The sequence below is a fragment of the Euleptes europaea genome, chromosome 5, assembly GCF_029931775.1.
Source record: "Euleptes europaea isolate rEulEur1 chromosome 5, rEulEur1.hap1, whole genome shotgun sequence".
Taxonomy (NCBI): Eukaryota; Metazoa; Chordata; class Lepidosauria; order Squamata; family Sphaerodactylidae; genus Euleptes; species Euleptes europaea.
The window spans coordinates 72,545,764-72,560,604 of record NC_079316.1 but is presented as its reverse complement, the minus strand read 5'-3'; the positions used below and the strand labels follow the sequence as shown (position 1 = coordinate 72,560,604).

At 36.7% G+C, this 14,841-nt stretch overlaps 1 protein-coding gene across 2 annotated transcripts in view; it reads right to left on the bottom strand.

Annotated features, from left to right (window-relative positions):
• The window catches only part of DOCK1 (dedicator of cytokinesis 1), a 530,876-nt gene that overhangs the window by 389,270 nt on the left and 126,765 nt on the right, over positions 1-14,841 (bottom strand). For both annotated transcript variants that reach the window (XM_056850272.1, XM_056850273.1), the window contains 2 exons: positions 11,152-11,222; positions 8,686-8,792 (listed from right to left, as the gene is read on the bottom strand). In XM_056850272.1, the coding sequence (XP_056706250.1) occupies positions 8,686-8,792; positions 11,152-11,222 (178 nt within the window). The remainder of the gene's footprint in view (positions 1-8,685; positions 8,793-11,151; positions 11,223-14,841) is intronic.

Below are 14,841 nucleotides of genomic sequence, written 5' to 3'. Positions count from 1 at the left end.
CTTTTTCTTGCCTTGATTATCAGGACACAGTGATAAGCAAATTCTGCAGAAGAGTAAATGTTAAACAACATCAAACTACTGTCATATGCACTTCCCAACACTGATTAATGAGTGACCTTGAAAAAAAAATCTATTGTCTGTAGGATTATGCTCTTGTTCACAACCCAAAGGCTGAAGATAGCTCATAAGCATGAGACTATAATCACAGCCAACAATACTTCAACATCTGTTCATCCTCTGCTACCCAGCCCAAACCCACAATGATTAATGTCAGGTGAGCATGTGCAAGAATAAAGTATTAATCTTTTTAAACAGATCCTCAGCAAAGCATCAGCCAAAGCAAAACACTGATATTAACATCCATGTAAGTTGGTGAATTAAAAGCCCTTTTTAAATACTGTGTTCTGAAAGGAGAAGAGGTTAGAAATTTTGCTGGCCATGTTAAACTCAGTGAATGAAGATTAACAATTTCTTTGACATCAGAGAGCACTTAAACCAATTAATACTTTTAATGAAAATTAAAACAGCAAGAGCTCATATAAATGGCGTATGTTCTACAGTCCTTTAAGGGCAAGTGATTTCTAGCAACTGGAAAACACAACCCCTATTAATCATTTCATGCTCAGCTCAATTTTGGAAATGCTTGAAACCTAAAAAGGTAAGCTAATTAATATACTGAAGTATTTACATAAACTCAAACCTAAAGAGACCTTCATTAAAAAAAGACACCTATGTGCTGAGACTTGCAACTTACATTGCTCCTTATCAATGTTATATAATTAAGGTCATTCTAAATCAAAGTGATCATGTTAATTTGTACAGCATTGTGAAAGATCTGGAGACCATGATTTGAACTATGTTAAGCCAGTTTGGGGTCCAACCGAGGAAAAAGAATATAAATGAAGCAAATAAAAATTAATGGGAATAGTACCCTTTCAGTAATGAGAAAGTGACTGTTGTAGACAAGAACCACATATCAGACCTTTTCACTTATGGTACAAAGTCCAATATCTAATAGTATCTAACACATTAATAAGTGGATTCCATGATTCTCCTCAGCTGTACTACCCATTTTACGCAAGCCTTTGAGGGAATATGGGCACCTATTCCCACCTACCCAATCCACAAATAAATGCCCGATCTATAATATCATGATCACTTGTAATTTTTAATAATAGAAATACCAACCTTAAGAAAATTAATCAAATAGAGGTATGATGGAAGATAATACATGTGTCAATGTGGATGCTGGCTGAGGGGGAAGAGATGAGGTTATTTAATATGTCAACCTCCCTATATGTTATTCTAGAATTGCATCAGTATCAAAAACTGATTTATGCTTTTTTATTTGGCAAAGACCGTACATAATTGTTATTGAATAAATAAATAAGAGAGGTAGAGCCAGGGTCATACACCAGCTACAAATTATACAATTAAATTAATTTTTGTATTTAATTCTAAAGAATTTTTCCTGTACTAGAAAAGGCTTCAGTGAGTCTGCTTAGTCCAGTTTTGGAGGTAGAAAATAAGAGAGTAGTCTTCCAGTAGTCACTTGCCATCATGTGATTTTGCAGAACAGACCCGTGAGGTCTAGACTGGCAGTAAATCATAAGAGGAAGAACACATGTCTTGTGTGGGGATCCAATTGGTTGGAAAAAATTGCCACCCTCCTTAGGATCCATCCACTAGCCTTGTTTTACTTTTGGGAAAGAAAGCCCATTGTCTACACATACATTCAGCCACTTAGCACTTGACATCTGAACAAGCATGACTTCCATGTCTATTATACCCCAGAAAATCCGCATGGCACAGTCTCCCGAGCTGTATTCAGCAGCAGCTATGAGAATACGAGACATACAGAAAAGTGGCTACTTTTATTCAAGCTTTAGAAGTAGCACACCAAAGGGCACCTATACTATTAAATAAAATTATGCAGCGGAGGGCTTTTTCCATGGACCGGCAGCAATCCACCTTTGAGTGGATTGAGCGGACAAGAGTCAGCATTTCCGATTACTAACAACACACTATTACTAGCGATTTAACTTTTCTAAGTTAATAATCTAAGAGACCCACTACACCGCTCTCATGACTATTACTACATTCTCTTTTGGTAAACAGAAGACAACCTTTAATGTCACGTAGAAAGTACATTTCCAAAGCTACTTCTGGTCTCAGAATTTCAAATTGCTTGATCAGATTTTTCAGTTTTACAGTTGAAGAGATGTTATAAATCAGGTCTGGAACCATTTTTTTTTTTTGATGCTTGAGAATGCTAAAAAAAGGTATTACTTGTAGTCTCTCAATACGCAGAATGGCAGGTTTAGAATCAAAAGACTAGGAGGGATCCAACCATCTTGAAAATAGCCTTCCTCCAACTTAAGTGGCTGTTCCTCCAAAATGTATTTATTTAAATATTTCTATAAATCTTTAAATAAACTTTGCTCAGTAGAGTAATGGGATGGGATAGCATCCACCCCCACTTTTCATTCTGGTTTTAGGGGATAATCAGATGAGTAAAAAAACAAACAAACAGGTAATGTTTTGAGGAGGATAAATTGAGGTCCTTGTTTACAACGGATGAAATCTCCAGGATTCCCCCAAAGACAGCCTAAAATTCAAATTTTAAGACTCAGGCAGCAAGCCATTTTTTGCTGCTATGTAAATGGTAAGCTAATGAATGGGCTTGCAGTTAAATCTGTACTGGCAAAGCATGCTTTGTGCCTCCATGTAGATCCGGATTCCTAGCTGGAAATAAAGCATTAAATGGAATTCCAGTTTGCAAGAAAACTGAGTTTGCCAGTTCAGGCATTTATTTAGTTGGCTGTGTGCAAGAGGTGAAGGACAGGATTCCCTGCGATCATTCGTGTTGGAACTGAGACGTAAAGTTGTTTGCAGGTTCACCGGACAACCAATGTGATAAAAATGGGAACCTTGCAAACTAATAATAAATATTTGGCTGCTGTTAAATATTGACTACAGTACATGAGACATAGGAGCCCCGTGGAGCAGAGTGGTAAACTGCAGTACTGCAGTCTAAGCTCTGCTCACGATCTGAGTTCAATCCCAATGGAAGTTGGTTTCAGGTCGCCGGCTCAAGGTTGACTCAGCCTTCCATCCTTCCAAGGTCGGTAAAATGAGTACCCAGCTTGCTGAGGGTAAAGGGAAGATGACTGGGGAAGGCACCAGCAAACTACCCCGTAAACAAAGTCTGCCTAGTAAACATCGGGATGTGATGTCACCCAATGGGTCAGGAATGACCCGGTGCTTGCACAGGGGACCTTTACTTTTACCTTACATGAGACATGCATATTTTCCATTGTTGACTTTATATTTACATATCAAAGATTATACCATGACCCATTATATTCCTTCATTTGATATGTATAATTCTTAAATGTTACATAGGGTTTACATTAGCATTTGATTATGGCCTGATGATAGAGAAATATTTTATTAATACACAATTTTTTAGATATATGCTCATGAAAGCACCTCTGTACATCCAGGGAAATTTCCAGGTTGCACACTTGATTGTATAGATCAATTTTTAGAGATTTGCAAAAGCTCAAAACATTTGACTTTAAAAGGTAGGACACGTTTCAAATTTCTGAGAAGTAGTCCATACTATATGCAGGTTTGCATAACTTAAGGCACACTGCCCTGCATTTTCTTCTTCCTCCTGAAACAGCTGTGTAGCTCATACCTACCATGAGCAGCAGAAAATCTACTCATCTGTAAGCCCCACAGGTATTTATTTTGCTGGCACAGACAAATTAATGCATTTTAATGAACTTTTGGGGAGAGATTTTAAATTACCATTGCTGTCTGGGTTGGCTTCAGCTAGATGTTTATTTGCAAACAAACATTCTTAGTGCAAAACAGAGCTGGGAGTGGAATTACGTGTCCTCGGAACCTCACCCCAAAGCTTACTGCTTTCAAACTAGTTCACTGGTGTTCAGAGGCCAAATCGGCTAATGCTTTGGCACTGCTTCCCCATCCCCCTTATTCAAATTGCTCTCTTCTCTTTCTGTAAAGCAGTGAAGCTGTTACAGAGCCAATGAGATATGTCTAACTTATTGTCACAGAGGGCAAGTGAAACTATTGCAAAGGAAGAGCAATTCCCTTATTTTGCATTCAGTTTGCTTGTTCTCGGTGACACTGGGCACATGACCAGATTTCAATGGCTAGATGACATCTTTGCTGGTTTAAAGAAAGAGCAATTTGAACAAACTATACCGTGCCAATGCAACAGCCAATCAAAGTTCCAGTGTGGGATGTGGCATGAGACACACCGTAGTGCAACAGTTATACTGTTAGACTAAAGATCTGGGAGACCCAGGTTTGAATTCCCACTCTGCCATGGAAGCTTGCAGGGTGACCTTGGGCCAGTCACACACACAGGCTAACCTACCTCACAAGATTATTGTGAAGATAAAATGGAGGAGAAAACCATGTAAGCCACTTCAGGTCCCCACTGGGAAAAACGTGTGATATAAAGGAAGTAAATAAATTTTAAACAATGGGATTGCAGTTAAGCTGTAGAAAGCTGTAGATATTGCCTCCTCCTTCTTTCACATCCAGAAATGTCCTTATGCTTGCTCAACAAAGATGTGAAAGGTTCAGTAAAATCCACTTGGGATCTTTTTTTTAAAAAAAAATTTTTTATTGTTTTCTAATTTAATCACATATATTTCCATCATTCATTTAATATAATTATACAATACATATGATATATATCTAATCAATGTGAATATTCTATCTATTCGACTCCCCCTCTCCCCTCCTCTATCCATTTAATATCTCTGTTCCTCCCTTTGTATCTAGCTTCTAATTCTTTATAGTAATTCATAAGTACATTTAATCACATATCCCATCTAGGTTTAACATTAGTATTACTTCTACTTTGATTGAATTAGATCAAAGCATAGCCTTTAACATACCCCAAGTTAAATTCATTAACACAATATGTTGTCCATGCCTCCCATTCTCCCACAAATTCCGCATTCTTCTTTTGATTTATTAATGCAGTGAGTTTGGCCATTTCTGCTAGTTCCAACATTTTATTAATCCAGTCAGCACTTGGGGTCTTTACGGTGAGTCTGCAAAAAAAAGGTCTTAAAGCAGAATATCCCTATGACTGCGTATATTGGAAGAGGAAGAGGAAGAAGTGGTGGTGGTGGTGGTAGTAGTAGTGTTTGGTTTTTATACCCTGCTTCTCTCTACCTTTAAGGAGTCTCAAAATAGCTTACAATCACCTTTCCTTCCTCTCCTCATAACAGACACCTTGTGAGGTAGGTGGGGCTGAGAGAGTTCCAAGAGAACTGTGAGTAGACCAAAGTCACCCAGCAGGCTTCATGTGGAGGAGAGGAAAAACAAACCCAGTTCACCAGATTAGAGTCCACCGCTCTAATTCACAAAGTTCCGCATCAAGAAAATCTCAGCTTTATTTTTTTTAAAGGAACATCCCTTATCTTGAGCCTGTAAGCACAGGTTTGAAAATATTTGGACAATGCCTGGTGATACCTCAGAGATCATAAAAAGGGAGGACAAAATCACACTATTTTCTAGTGATTAGGGAGAACAAGAATAAAGCTCAGATTTCCAATCCAAGAACTACCTCTCCATGCTTCCTTGTGGGCAAGGCGGTAGGCTGCCCTCAAGCCTTTGTTTACCCAAACAAACAGAAGCAAAGTTCTCATGATCCCTCTGCCCATCTGAGTATGTCTTAGGAGGAAGTGGTGGCACAGGGTTTTTCACTTTTTTTGAAAAACAGCATTGTAAGTAAGGATGTTTATATTTCTCCTAGAATTTTAGGGTTCTGTACTATTGGAAACATTTACTGGAGAAGAGTTCAGTAATAGAATCTCAGATTGTACTGCCAGAAAAGATACACAAAGTAATAAAAATACTACCCATCAAAATTAACCCTGTTTATGTTTTTAGACTATTTTTGTAATAAAAAGTACAATACTGATCTTCTACAACATGAACAAAATAACATTTTCTATTTATTTATAATTCTCTATTTAAAGTATTTGTATCCCACAACCTCTGCCTAGGTTCCTGAGGCGGCTAACACTTGTAAAATAGTAAAATATCCATACATATTGCAGTATCTAAAACCACTGTAACAGAACTGGAGTAAAAACTAACCAACAGCAATGCCCCTAAAAGTAAATTAGCAGTATTGCTTCAAAGCTTAGGGCTGCCAACCCCCAGGTGGGGCCTGGAGATCTCCTGGAATTACAACTCATCTCCAGACAACAAAGATCAGTTCCTCTGGAGAAAATGGCTGCTTTGGTGGGCGGACTCTATAGCATTATACCCTACTAAGGCCCCTCTTCACACTCTGCCTGTCCAGCCTCCGCCCCCAAAATCTCCATAAATTTCCCAACCTACAGTTGGCAACCCTATCAAAGCCAATTAATACCAACAGTAGCATAAGCTAGTAAAAGCAAATAATTAACAACATAGCAAGTAAAACAGGTATAAATCACTATAAAGGGACAAGGATAGTGGATGATCAAAACCCAACATTCAAAGAAAAGACTTAGGCAGAAATGTTCATGGTGTAGTGGTGGTTTGGAGCAGTGGACTCGCAGTGGATCTGGAGAACCTGGTTTGATTCCTCACTCCTCCATATGAGTGACGGATGCTAATCTGGTGAACTGGATTTGTTTCCCCACTCCCACACACGAAGCCAGCTAGGTGACCTTGGGCAAGTTACAGCTCTGTTAGAGCTCTCTCAGCCCCACCTACCTCACAGGGTGTCTGCTGTGGGAAGGGAAGGTGATTGTAAGCCGGTTTGAGTCTCCCTTAAGTGGTAGAGAAAGTCGGCATATAAAACCCAGCTCCTCTTCTTCATTTTTATCCGTGGCCAGAAACTCACCAAACATGGAGTCACATAAAGGGCTATAAGAATTAAATTCTGGAGTTGAGGTGCCACCACAAAAAATATCACACCCCTTTGCATACTAAAGTACTCGATAAAAGCTTTTAAATATGCCTTTTTATACATTATACAAGCTTCACTTTCGGCAACACAAATACAAAATAAAATAGACACTAGCTCTTTTTCAGTAGTTTGGGAGTGCTGCTGTTCTACTGCACTTCTGTGAAAACGCAACACAAATAAATATTTGCTTTTGGGGAAGCCATTTGTTTTAGTTTTAAAATATATTTATAGATCTCAAAAGAATAAGCTTCTATTTGCTTTTGGGTAAGTCGTTTGTTTTATTTGTAAAATATATTTATAGATCTCAAAAGAATAAGCTTCTTCTTAGCAAAAAAATCCATTATCAACTTCTCAAAATTCTTGCCTACAGGAGCAAGTCATAATGGAACTCTGTAACAACTGAGCAGAACTGAGGAGATAATCTTATGCCTAATTGTAAGTATGAAGCTCTATCATCTACTATAAGCAATGGTTAGTATTTTCTTAAATATGTAACCACAACAGAAACGAGTAAAATAAAAAGTCATTGCATACTTATCCCAGTTAAAAGGTAAAGGTAAAGTCCCCTGTGCAAGCACCGGATCATTCCTGACCCATGGGGTGACGTCACATCCCGACGTTTCCTAGGCAGACTATGTTTACTATGTTTAGAACAGCGCAATTGACAGATGTGCCCCAGCTGTAATTCCTTTTTTAAATGTTTTAAAAATGTTTTATGACTCGGACTGTAATTCTTTGATTGTAAGAATCTATTAGTCCATGCTTTCCGTTTTATCATGTTTTGACTGGCTAAGTGCCGCAAATAAATTATCTGTCTATAGATGGCAATGCATACTTCGAATGCAAAGCTACAGCATTCTTAAGGGGGGGGGCTCTTGAGCCTGTGAACTTGGGCTCTAAACAGTTTCTCCAAACTCTGGCCCTGACAGCACCATTGGGCAGTAGAAGGAAGGAGTACTGAAGCAACCTTCCATTGCTATTCAGAAGATAATAGGAATGATTTGTTAGCCAAGTACTTGATTTATGTAATAGAATACATCAACTCTTGAACAGCCCAGGGGGGTGAACAACTGTTTGACACTTTCCAGTTTCCATAGAAGTGGGGGGGGGGGAGAGAGAGGTATCAAACAGTAATCAAACAAGGAAAGGAAGGAGGCTACTTAAAACCTGAAAAGCAAGAGGCAATTATATTGCTCCTGAACAAATAATCCAAAGAGTATCGCTAAGAGCCGCCACATTGGGGAGGGACATCCCTCAGTAGCTGGGGGAAAGAAATCAGAAGCTTTAGAAGAACATATTTAGGGTTATAAGGGTAGACTGTCTAAAGGTGGATGAGAACCAACATATCTGAGACTAACATTGGAGCTTCTGAGTTACGAATATTATACAGATTTTTTATATTTTATTATAAAAAAAAATTAAAACTGTGTTTGGGGTACTTTGTGCTAAAGGCAGGATTTAAAGGGTTTAAATAAATAAATATTGGTGTTAACCCTGAATAATGGAAACAGGTGTGTACCCTTTTCCAAACCAGAGTTCCCCAAATTAATAAATATTTTGTATTACCTTTTCTCCTAGAACTATTTATACTGGTAATGCTAGTGGTTTTTATTGGCTACAAGCTCAAATACTATCTGCAGTAAGGCACAGCTCACATTGACAAAGACGGGCAGATAACAAATAGTGTGACAATTTAATGATTCTTTAAAGATTCTTTGATTTTCCCTTACCATGCTGTGTGAAAAGGTCACTGTGAACTATTTCAATCAAACAGTACAGCTTCTGAATCGTGAGACGGCCCACTGGAACGTTCAGTATAAAATCTGTAAATAGTTTGCTAGTAAAAAGTAAAGGAAAAAGTAAAAAGAAAAGGAACAAAAAAGATAGTTTTAGGTGTATGCAGCAACAGAAGAGCTAGAGATTTGGTCTCTACCTGGAATAGAAGAATGGAAAGATAAAATGCTCGACTATGCAAATATGGCGAGAATGACTTTTATGATGAATCCTACCGACAATGAGTCAATACAATAGTTCAGTGAGAAATGGCAGCCATTTTATACTTATATATCAGCAAATTTATAGACAAATATTTCATAAGAAACCAGACAATACAATCAGTTACATGAAAATATAAAATGTAAAATGTTCGTAAATATATCTGACTATTAAGAATGCTTGTTTATTACAGTTTGAAAATGTAAAATGCTTTTGAATCTATTAGACCAAAAAGTGTGTTTGTCCATATCAGACGGATTGCCCCATCCCTTCCCCCTTTTTTCCTTTTTGTATCCTATATTAAAATAAAACAAATAAAAAATGGGAGTGGGGGTGGGAGAAAGGATAGGCATACTCCCTCGAGAAAGAAAAAAAAGAGCTAGAAATTTGTATTAAAGTTTTTTAAACTTTGAATTAAAGAATATATAGGAGTACATGTAGACGTTTCTGAAATACAAATTAAAAACTAATAAATGTATCCAATATTCTTCTTAGTACTGCCCTGATTGCATATTCCAGAATCCCTCAAATTTGCTATATGTACAATGACATTTTTTTTGCTTTCACCTAGTTTACTTAGTATGGAAAATGAATATACTACAAATCTCAGTGCCGATATGACTACTTATGTGGGAAAGATAGCTACTTAGCTCGCTGAAAGGTAAAATGTACTGTTTAGCTGAAATGAGGGGAAAGAATGCTAGAATATCTAGGTATCCAGCCGAAGAAGAGCCTCTAATCTCTCCAGTTTACTGGGATTCTATGGTGCTACTAGGGGATTTTAAGCAACAGTGTCAGCATGCCTTTCAAAACCTAGAAGCAAAATTGTTAATATGGGATAACAAGTCTGAACAGCTTCTAAAATAACAAGACCCCTACTTGTGTAAACATAAATTTATTGGTGAAGAATTTTTTTACCCTAGAAGCTTGTCCTGGAGATATCCTTTTTTTATGAGCCTCATCTCCTTCTTAGCCAGCTATGTAGAAAAGGATCTAGACTCCAGTTTCAGTATTAGCATATCCTTCTAGCCGGACTGAAGCCCAGCAGTTACAACTAGAACTCCTCTCTGATCCCATTTAATTTAATTTTTGTACATCCCTTATCCAACTCAGCCCTCTAACAATACCCAAACTGTACTTAAACAGACTTTTATAGTTCAACTGCCTGGATCATGTGAGGCTCTCGAAGGCCACCTGATGACTTAAGTTACCTGATACTCCTGAAAGTTCAGGTGCCCATATCACTAGATCATGTACACAACCAAAAGACACCAATATTCAATTTTACATGGAGGCATTTTTTGTACAACACTCTCAATAATTTTGACCACATCGCATGATGACAGTTTTGGGATCACTCTTTGGGGGATATTAGGCACCATTTGGTGACGGCGACTTTCTCCCTACTCCTACCAAAATCAAATAACTTTTATACAAGTCATTGAAATTCCATACCAAATTTTATAATTCTATTATATTAACAACAATAAAACAACAAAAAATATGTTATTGTTACTACTGGTTTAAGCTTTTGAGGAGCTGTCCCACATGATCTAGTTCCAGACTTTACAGAAATCTTTTAAAGTAAATCTCAGAGAAGTGTCTTGATTACCCTGATGTGCTTTTCTTTGCTTTTATCTTAAGTTTTAGATGTTTTTATCTTACGTTTTAGATTTATCTCCTAATAACTGCATAAGCACATCCAGAGTTAAAGGAGGGAAATATTATCTCGTGACTATTCTATTTAAAAAGAAATACCACCACTATCTTGGTATCAATTCAGGGAATAAGCAAAGATATTTGCTTATTCCCTGAATTGATATTTGTAATGAAAACTGTATTCATAACTAAGATGCATTATACTATGAAAAATAAAGAATAACTATTAAGATTCTGAAGCCCCAATAACTTATGATATTTGACATCTCACTGTATAATCTATTGAGGCCAAAAACATTTGTCTGGGGAAAATATCTATTCTAAAAGTGATGTATGTGCATTCTATATGCCCTCAGGATCTATAATATATAACAAGTGAATATAGTTAATCTTGGGTGCCAAGTTTCCAGTGCAGCAATGAAATACACATTGTATACATTCTCTATGAGCGTTTAAAAAACAAATGAAATATTATAAAGTAAGAAGCAAAGCTAAGAACCACAACAAACTTTTAGGCTCTTATTTATATAGGTAATACTTACCTAAGTTCTTTTGGATCAAACACAAGTTTCACATCATTCACAATAGTAGGCAAATATTTAAGTGCAGCTCCCTGGAATTGAAAATAAACGTACTGTTTGAAAATATATTGTGATCATATACAACTGAATTCAGTCTCTAAGGTAACAACATTTAATCCTCTTGGCTCCTTCTTTCTTTACATTTATGTGCTTTCTGCTATGCTACCTCCAATCCACACCTCACCCTCTTCAAAACAGATGTTTACAACACAACCATTCCTATACCACAATAGTCTCGAATATTTCTGCTCACATCTCCTCTCTCACCCTTAATACTGTTATCAATACCCAGAGCAAAAGACATCAAGGCAAAGAATGCCTCAGTGTAAACACAAGGCAAGCAGCTTTGTCTTTGCAACCAGACAACCCACCCAAATCTCACATGCAAGAGTAACTACATTCCAAATGCACATGGGAAGGAGAGAGGGACTTAATCTAAGGTGTGAGCTGCAAGATGCCCTTCCCTCAGAGCAGGAAGAAAGGATACACCTGAGAAAGCAATGTAGATCAAGAAGGCCATTTGCCTTATTTTTGCCCCATCCAACTATTCCAGTAGGATTATTTGATTCTTTGCCCAACATCATGTATTACAAATGTGAGTAAAGCTTTCTTGATGGTATGTTCAATTCTTCTTGCAACATCATCCCAGACCCAGAAGGTTAAAAGTGCAGACGTTGGCTTACAGCCTATGGCAGAATGTTGGCTTCTTTCTGTCTGTTGTAGACATCCCACCTTCATAAGTATGTAAGGGTCTTATGCTGGCTATACTAACTTGGATTTTTCTTATGATCCCAACTAGAGTGACTTTCGCTTATGTACCTCCCTGGTAGGAAATTAGTTTCCTACAAGAGCCAAGTCAATCCTGCCTATGGGCTACTGAGTGCCCATATCATGACCTAAGTTTTATGATCCTTTAGCCTTCAAACGTGTTGTGTAAAATCATAACTATGGATAGTGAGTAATAAGGACCATATTAGGGTAAAGTTCAGGGTACATTATTCAGTATAATTATTTTAATTAAAACCATTATCATATCTTTATATAAGATAACTGCTATCAATGATACAAAATAAGCTTTTGCTTGAATAATGTATGAGGTAATTATTAATTTGCATATTTCTCTAGATGATGCCTATTGATTTTTGTTAGCAAAGAATAAAGGAGACATTCACACAATCCATAAATACAGCAGTTTTCTCTTTAAGAAAAGAACAGAGCTTTCCACACAAGATAGACCAATATGACGGACTCTTTCACTACATCAGAACACACCTAGATCCATCAACACTAAAGTATTTATTTATTATTTACAAAGAAGTAGCTTCTGCAAGAAATACACATATGTCTAATAGATGTATAAGAAATAATGAACCATGCCAGTTCAGTCCAATAAAAATTCATTTTAAGCTTGATAAGTTAAAGAACACCTTACTATTAAATCGTGCTCTAGCTCAACAGTCAAAACAGTGATTTTAATATTCATATAATTAGAGCAGGGTTATTACAAATTTGGAAAAAATATAGAAGGATTTTAGAAAAAAGGACTCCAGGATGGGTTAATCCAACAGAAGCCCATATGAGAAGAGGATTACAGATGAATTTAGATATAGATAAGTATAGAAATATTATTGATTGGAAAGAAGAGAAATGGGTTTTAAAAAGTAGGGAAGAATTAGATATAAAGGATTGGTTTGTGTATTATAAGTTAAGAGATATATTTAATAAAGATAATCAGCTTGGATTTAACAAAAATAAATCTGAGTTAGAGAAAGTATTAAATAAAGGAAATAAAGGACTGATAGGTAGAATGTATAAATTACTAATTACGACCAATCTAGAACAAGAAAGAATCAAACCAGTTAAGATTAAATGGATGAAGGACTTAGGATTTAATATTGATTTGGATATATGGGAAAATTTATGGAAGAGAGAGTTTAAATTTACAATAACCAATGAAATCAGAGAAAAATTTATATAAAATGTTTTATAGATGTCATATAACCCCAATTATGATATCCAAGATGTATAGGGGAGACAAGGGAATCTGTTGGGAATGTGGAAAGGAAAGAGGAACATATATGCATGTATGGTGGTTATGCAAAAAAAATTTAAAAATTTGGAAAAAAATATTAAGGGAAACAAATAATTTGATTAATAGTAGAGTAAAAAGGAAACCATCATTTTGCTTATTGGGAATCCCACCAAAAAATATATCTGACCAGGATAGGATTATCTGTCAATACAGTTTTGCTGCTGCAAGAATTGTGATAGCCAAAGTATGGAAACAAGTAAATAAGCCTTCAATCATTGACTGGAGAGAGAAATTATGGATGTATATGAGGATGGCCAGGTTAACGGAATTTCTGCATGGAAAGGATATGGGAGAATTTAAAAAAGCATGGGTTAAGGCCACCTCATATTGGGATAAGTTGGCAAAAACTGATTTTACTTTATTAATTAATGAGATATAGAAATCAATTTTTTAACAATTGTGATTTATAATATTAATGGATAAAATAAAACTGTTAAGACACTTCTGCGGAAGTCGGGTGAAGGGTCACTCTTTAGGTGGGTGGAGGGGAAAGGGTATCTTTGCTTAACATTATAAATTAGTAATTATGAATGCATTAATTATGGTATATGAATACCCTTTTATAATTTCTTGTATTCTTTTTTGTAATTTTTTTATTTTTTTCTTGTTGTATTTGTTTGTTTTTGTTTTTCTTAAAGGAAAAAAATCTAATAAAAATTAACAAAAAACAGTCAAAACAGTCACATTACTGTTATCTGCTAATAGTAATTTCAGACACTAGTTCTGAAAACATCTAATCTTATGATCCATATCTGAAAACTGACCATGTCACTTCAGTTCTTTGCATCTGAGGAGAGTGTGGGGCACGTACCAAGACAACACCCACTGTTTTAGGGAGGAAGTCTAAAGAACTGCGCAAAACTGAGGTGACAAGAGATAAAGTTCTAGACCAGGGGTGTCGAACTCAATTGTTACGAGGGCCGGATATGACATAAACATCACTTGGTCAGGCCAAACCATGCTTTGCCAGCCCAGATTGGGGGGGGGGGGCTGCCTCAGCTGGCTCACGGGCCAGATAAGAGCTCTCAAGGGGCCAGATCTGGCCCTCAGGCCTTATGTTTGACACCCCTGTTCTAGACCTCTTGGGGAACTTAAAAACCAGTAAGACTCCAGGTCTTCATGGCATACACCTGAGAGTTCTTAGGGAACTCAAGTGTGAGATTGTTGATCTAATAACCTGTACACGTAACTTGTCTGTACCAGAAGAATGGAGAACAGCAAATGTTATGCTGGTTTTTAAAGGGGGATCCATACGGGAATCAGGAAATTACAGGCTAGTTGGCCTAATATCTTTCCCAGGCAAATTAGTAGAAACTCTTGTCAAAGATACAATCATTATACACACAGACAAACAAAGACTGCTGAGAGGAAATCAACAAATCTTTTGAAAAGTGAAGTCATGCCTCACCAGCCTTTTGGAGTTCTTGAAGAAAATAAACAAACTTAGGTAACAGTAACTCAGTAAACATTATATACTTGCAGTTTCAAAAGGAAAAGAGGAGAAAAAGAAGAAGAGAGGAGAAAAAAGAAGAGAGGAGAGAGGAGAAAAAGAAGAGAGG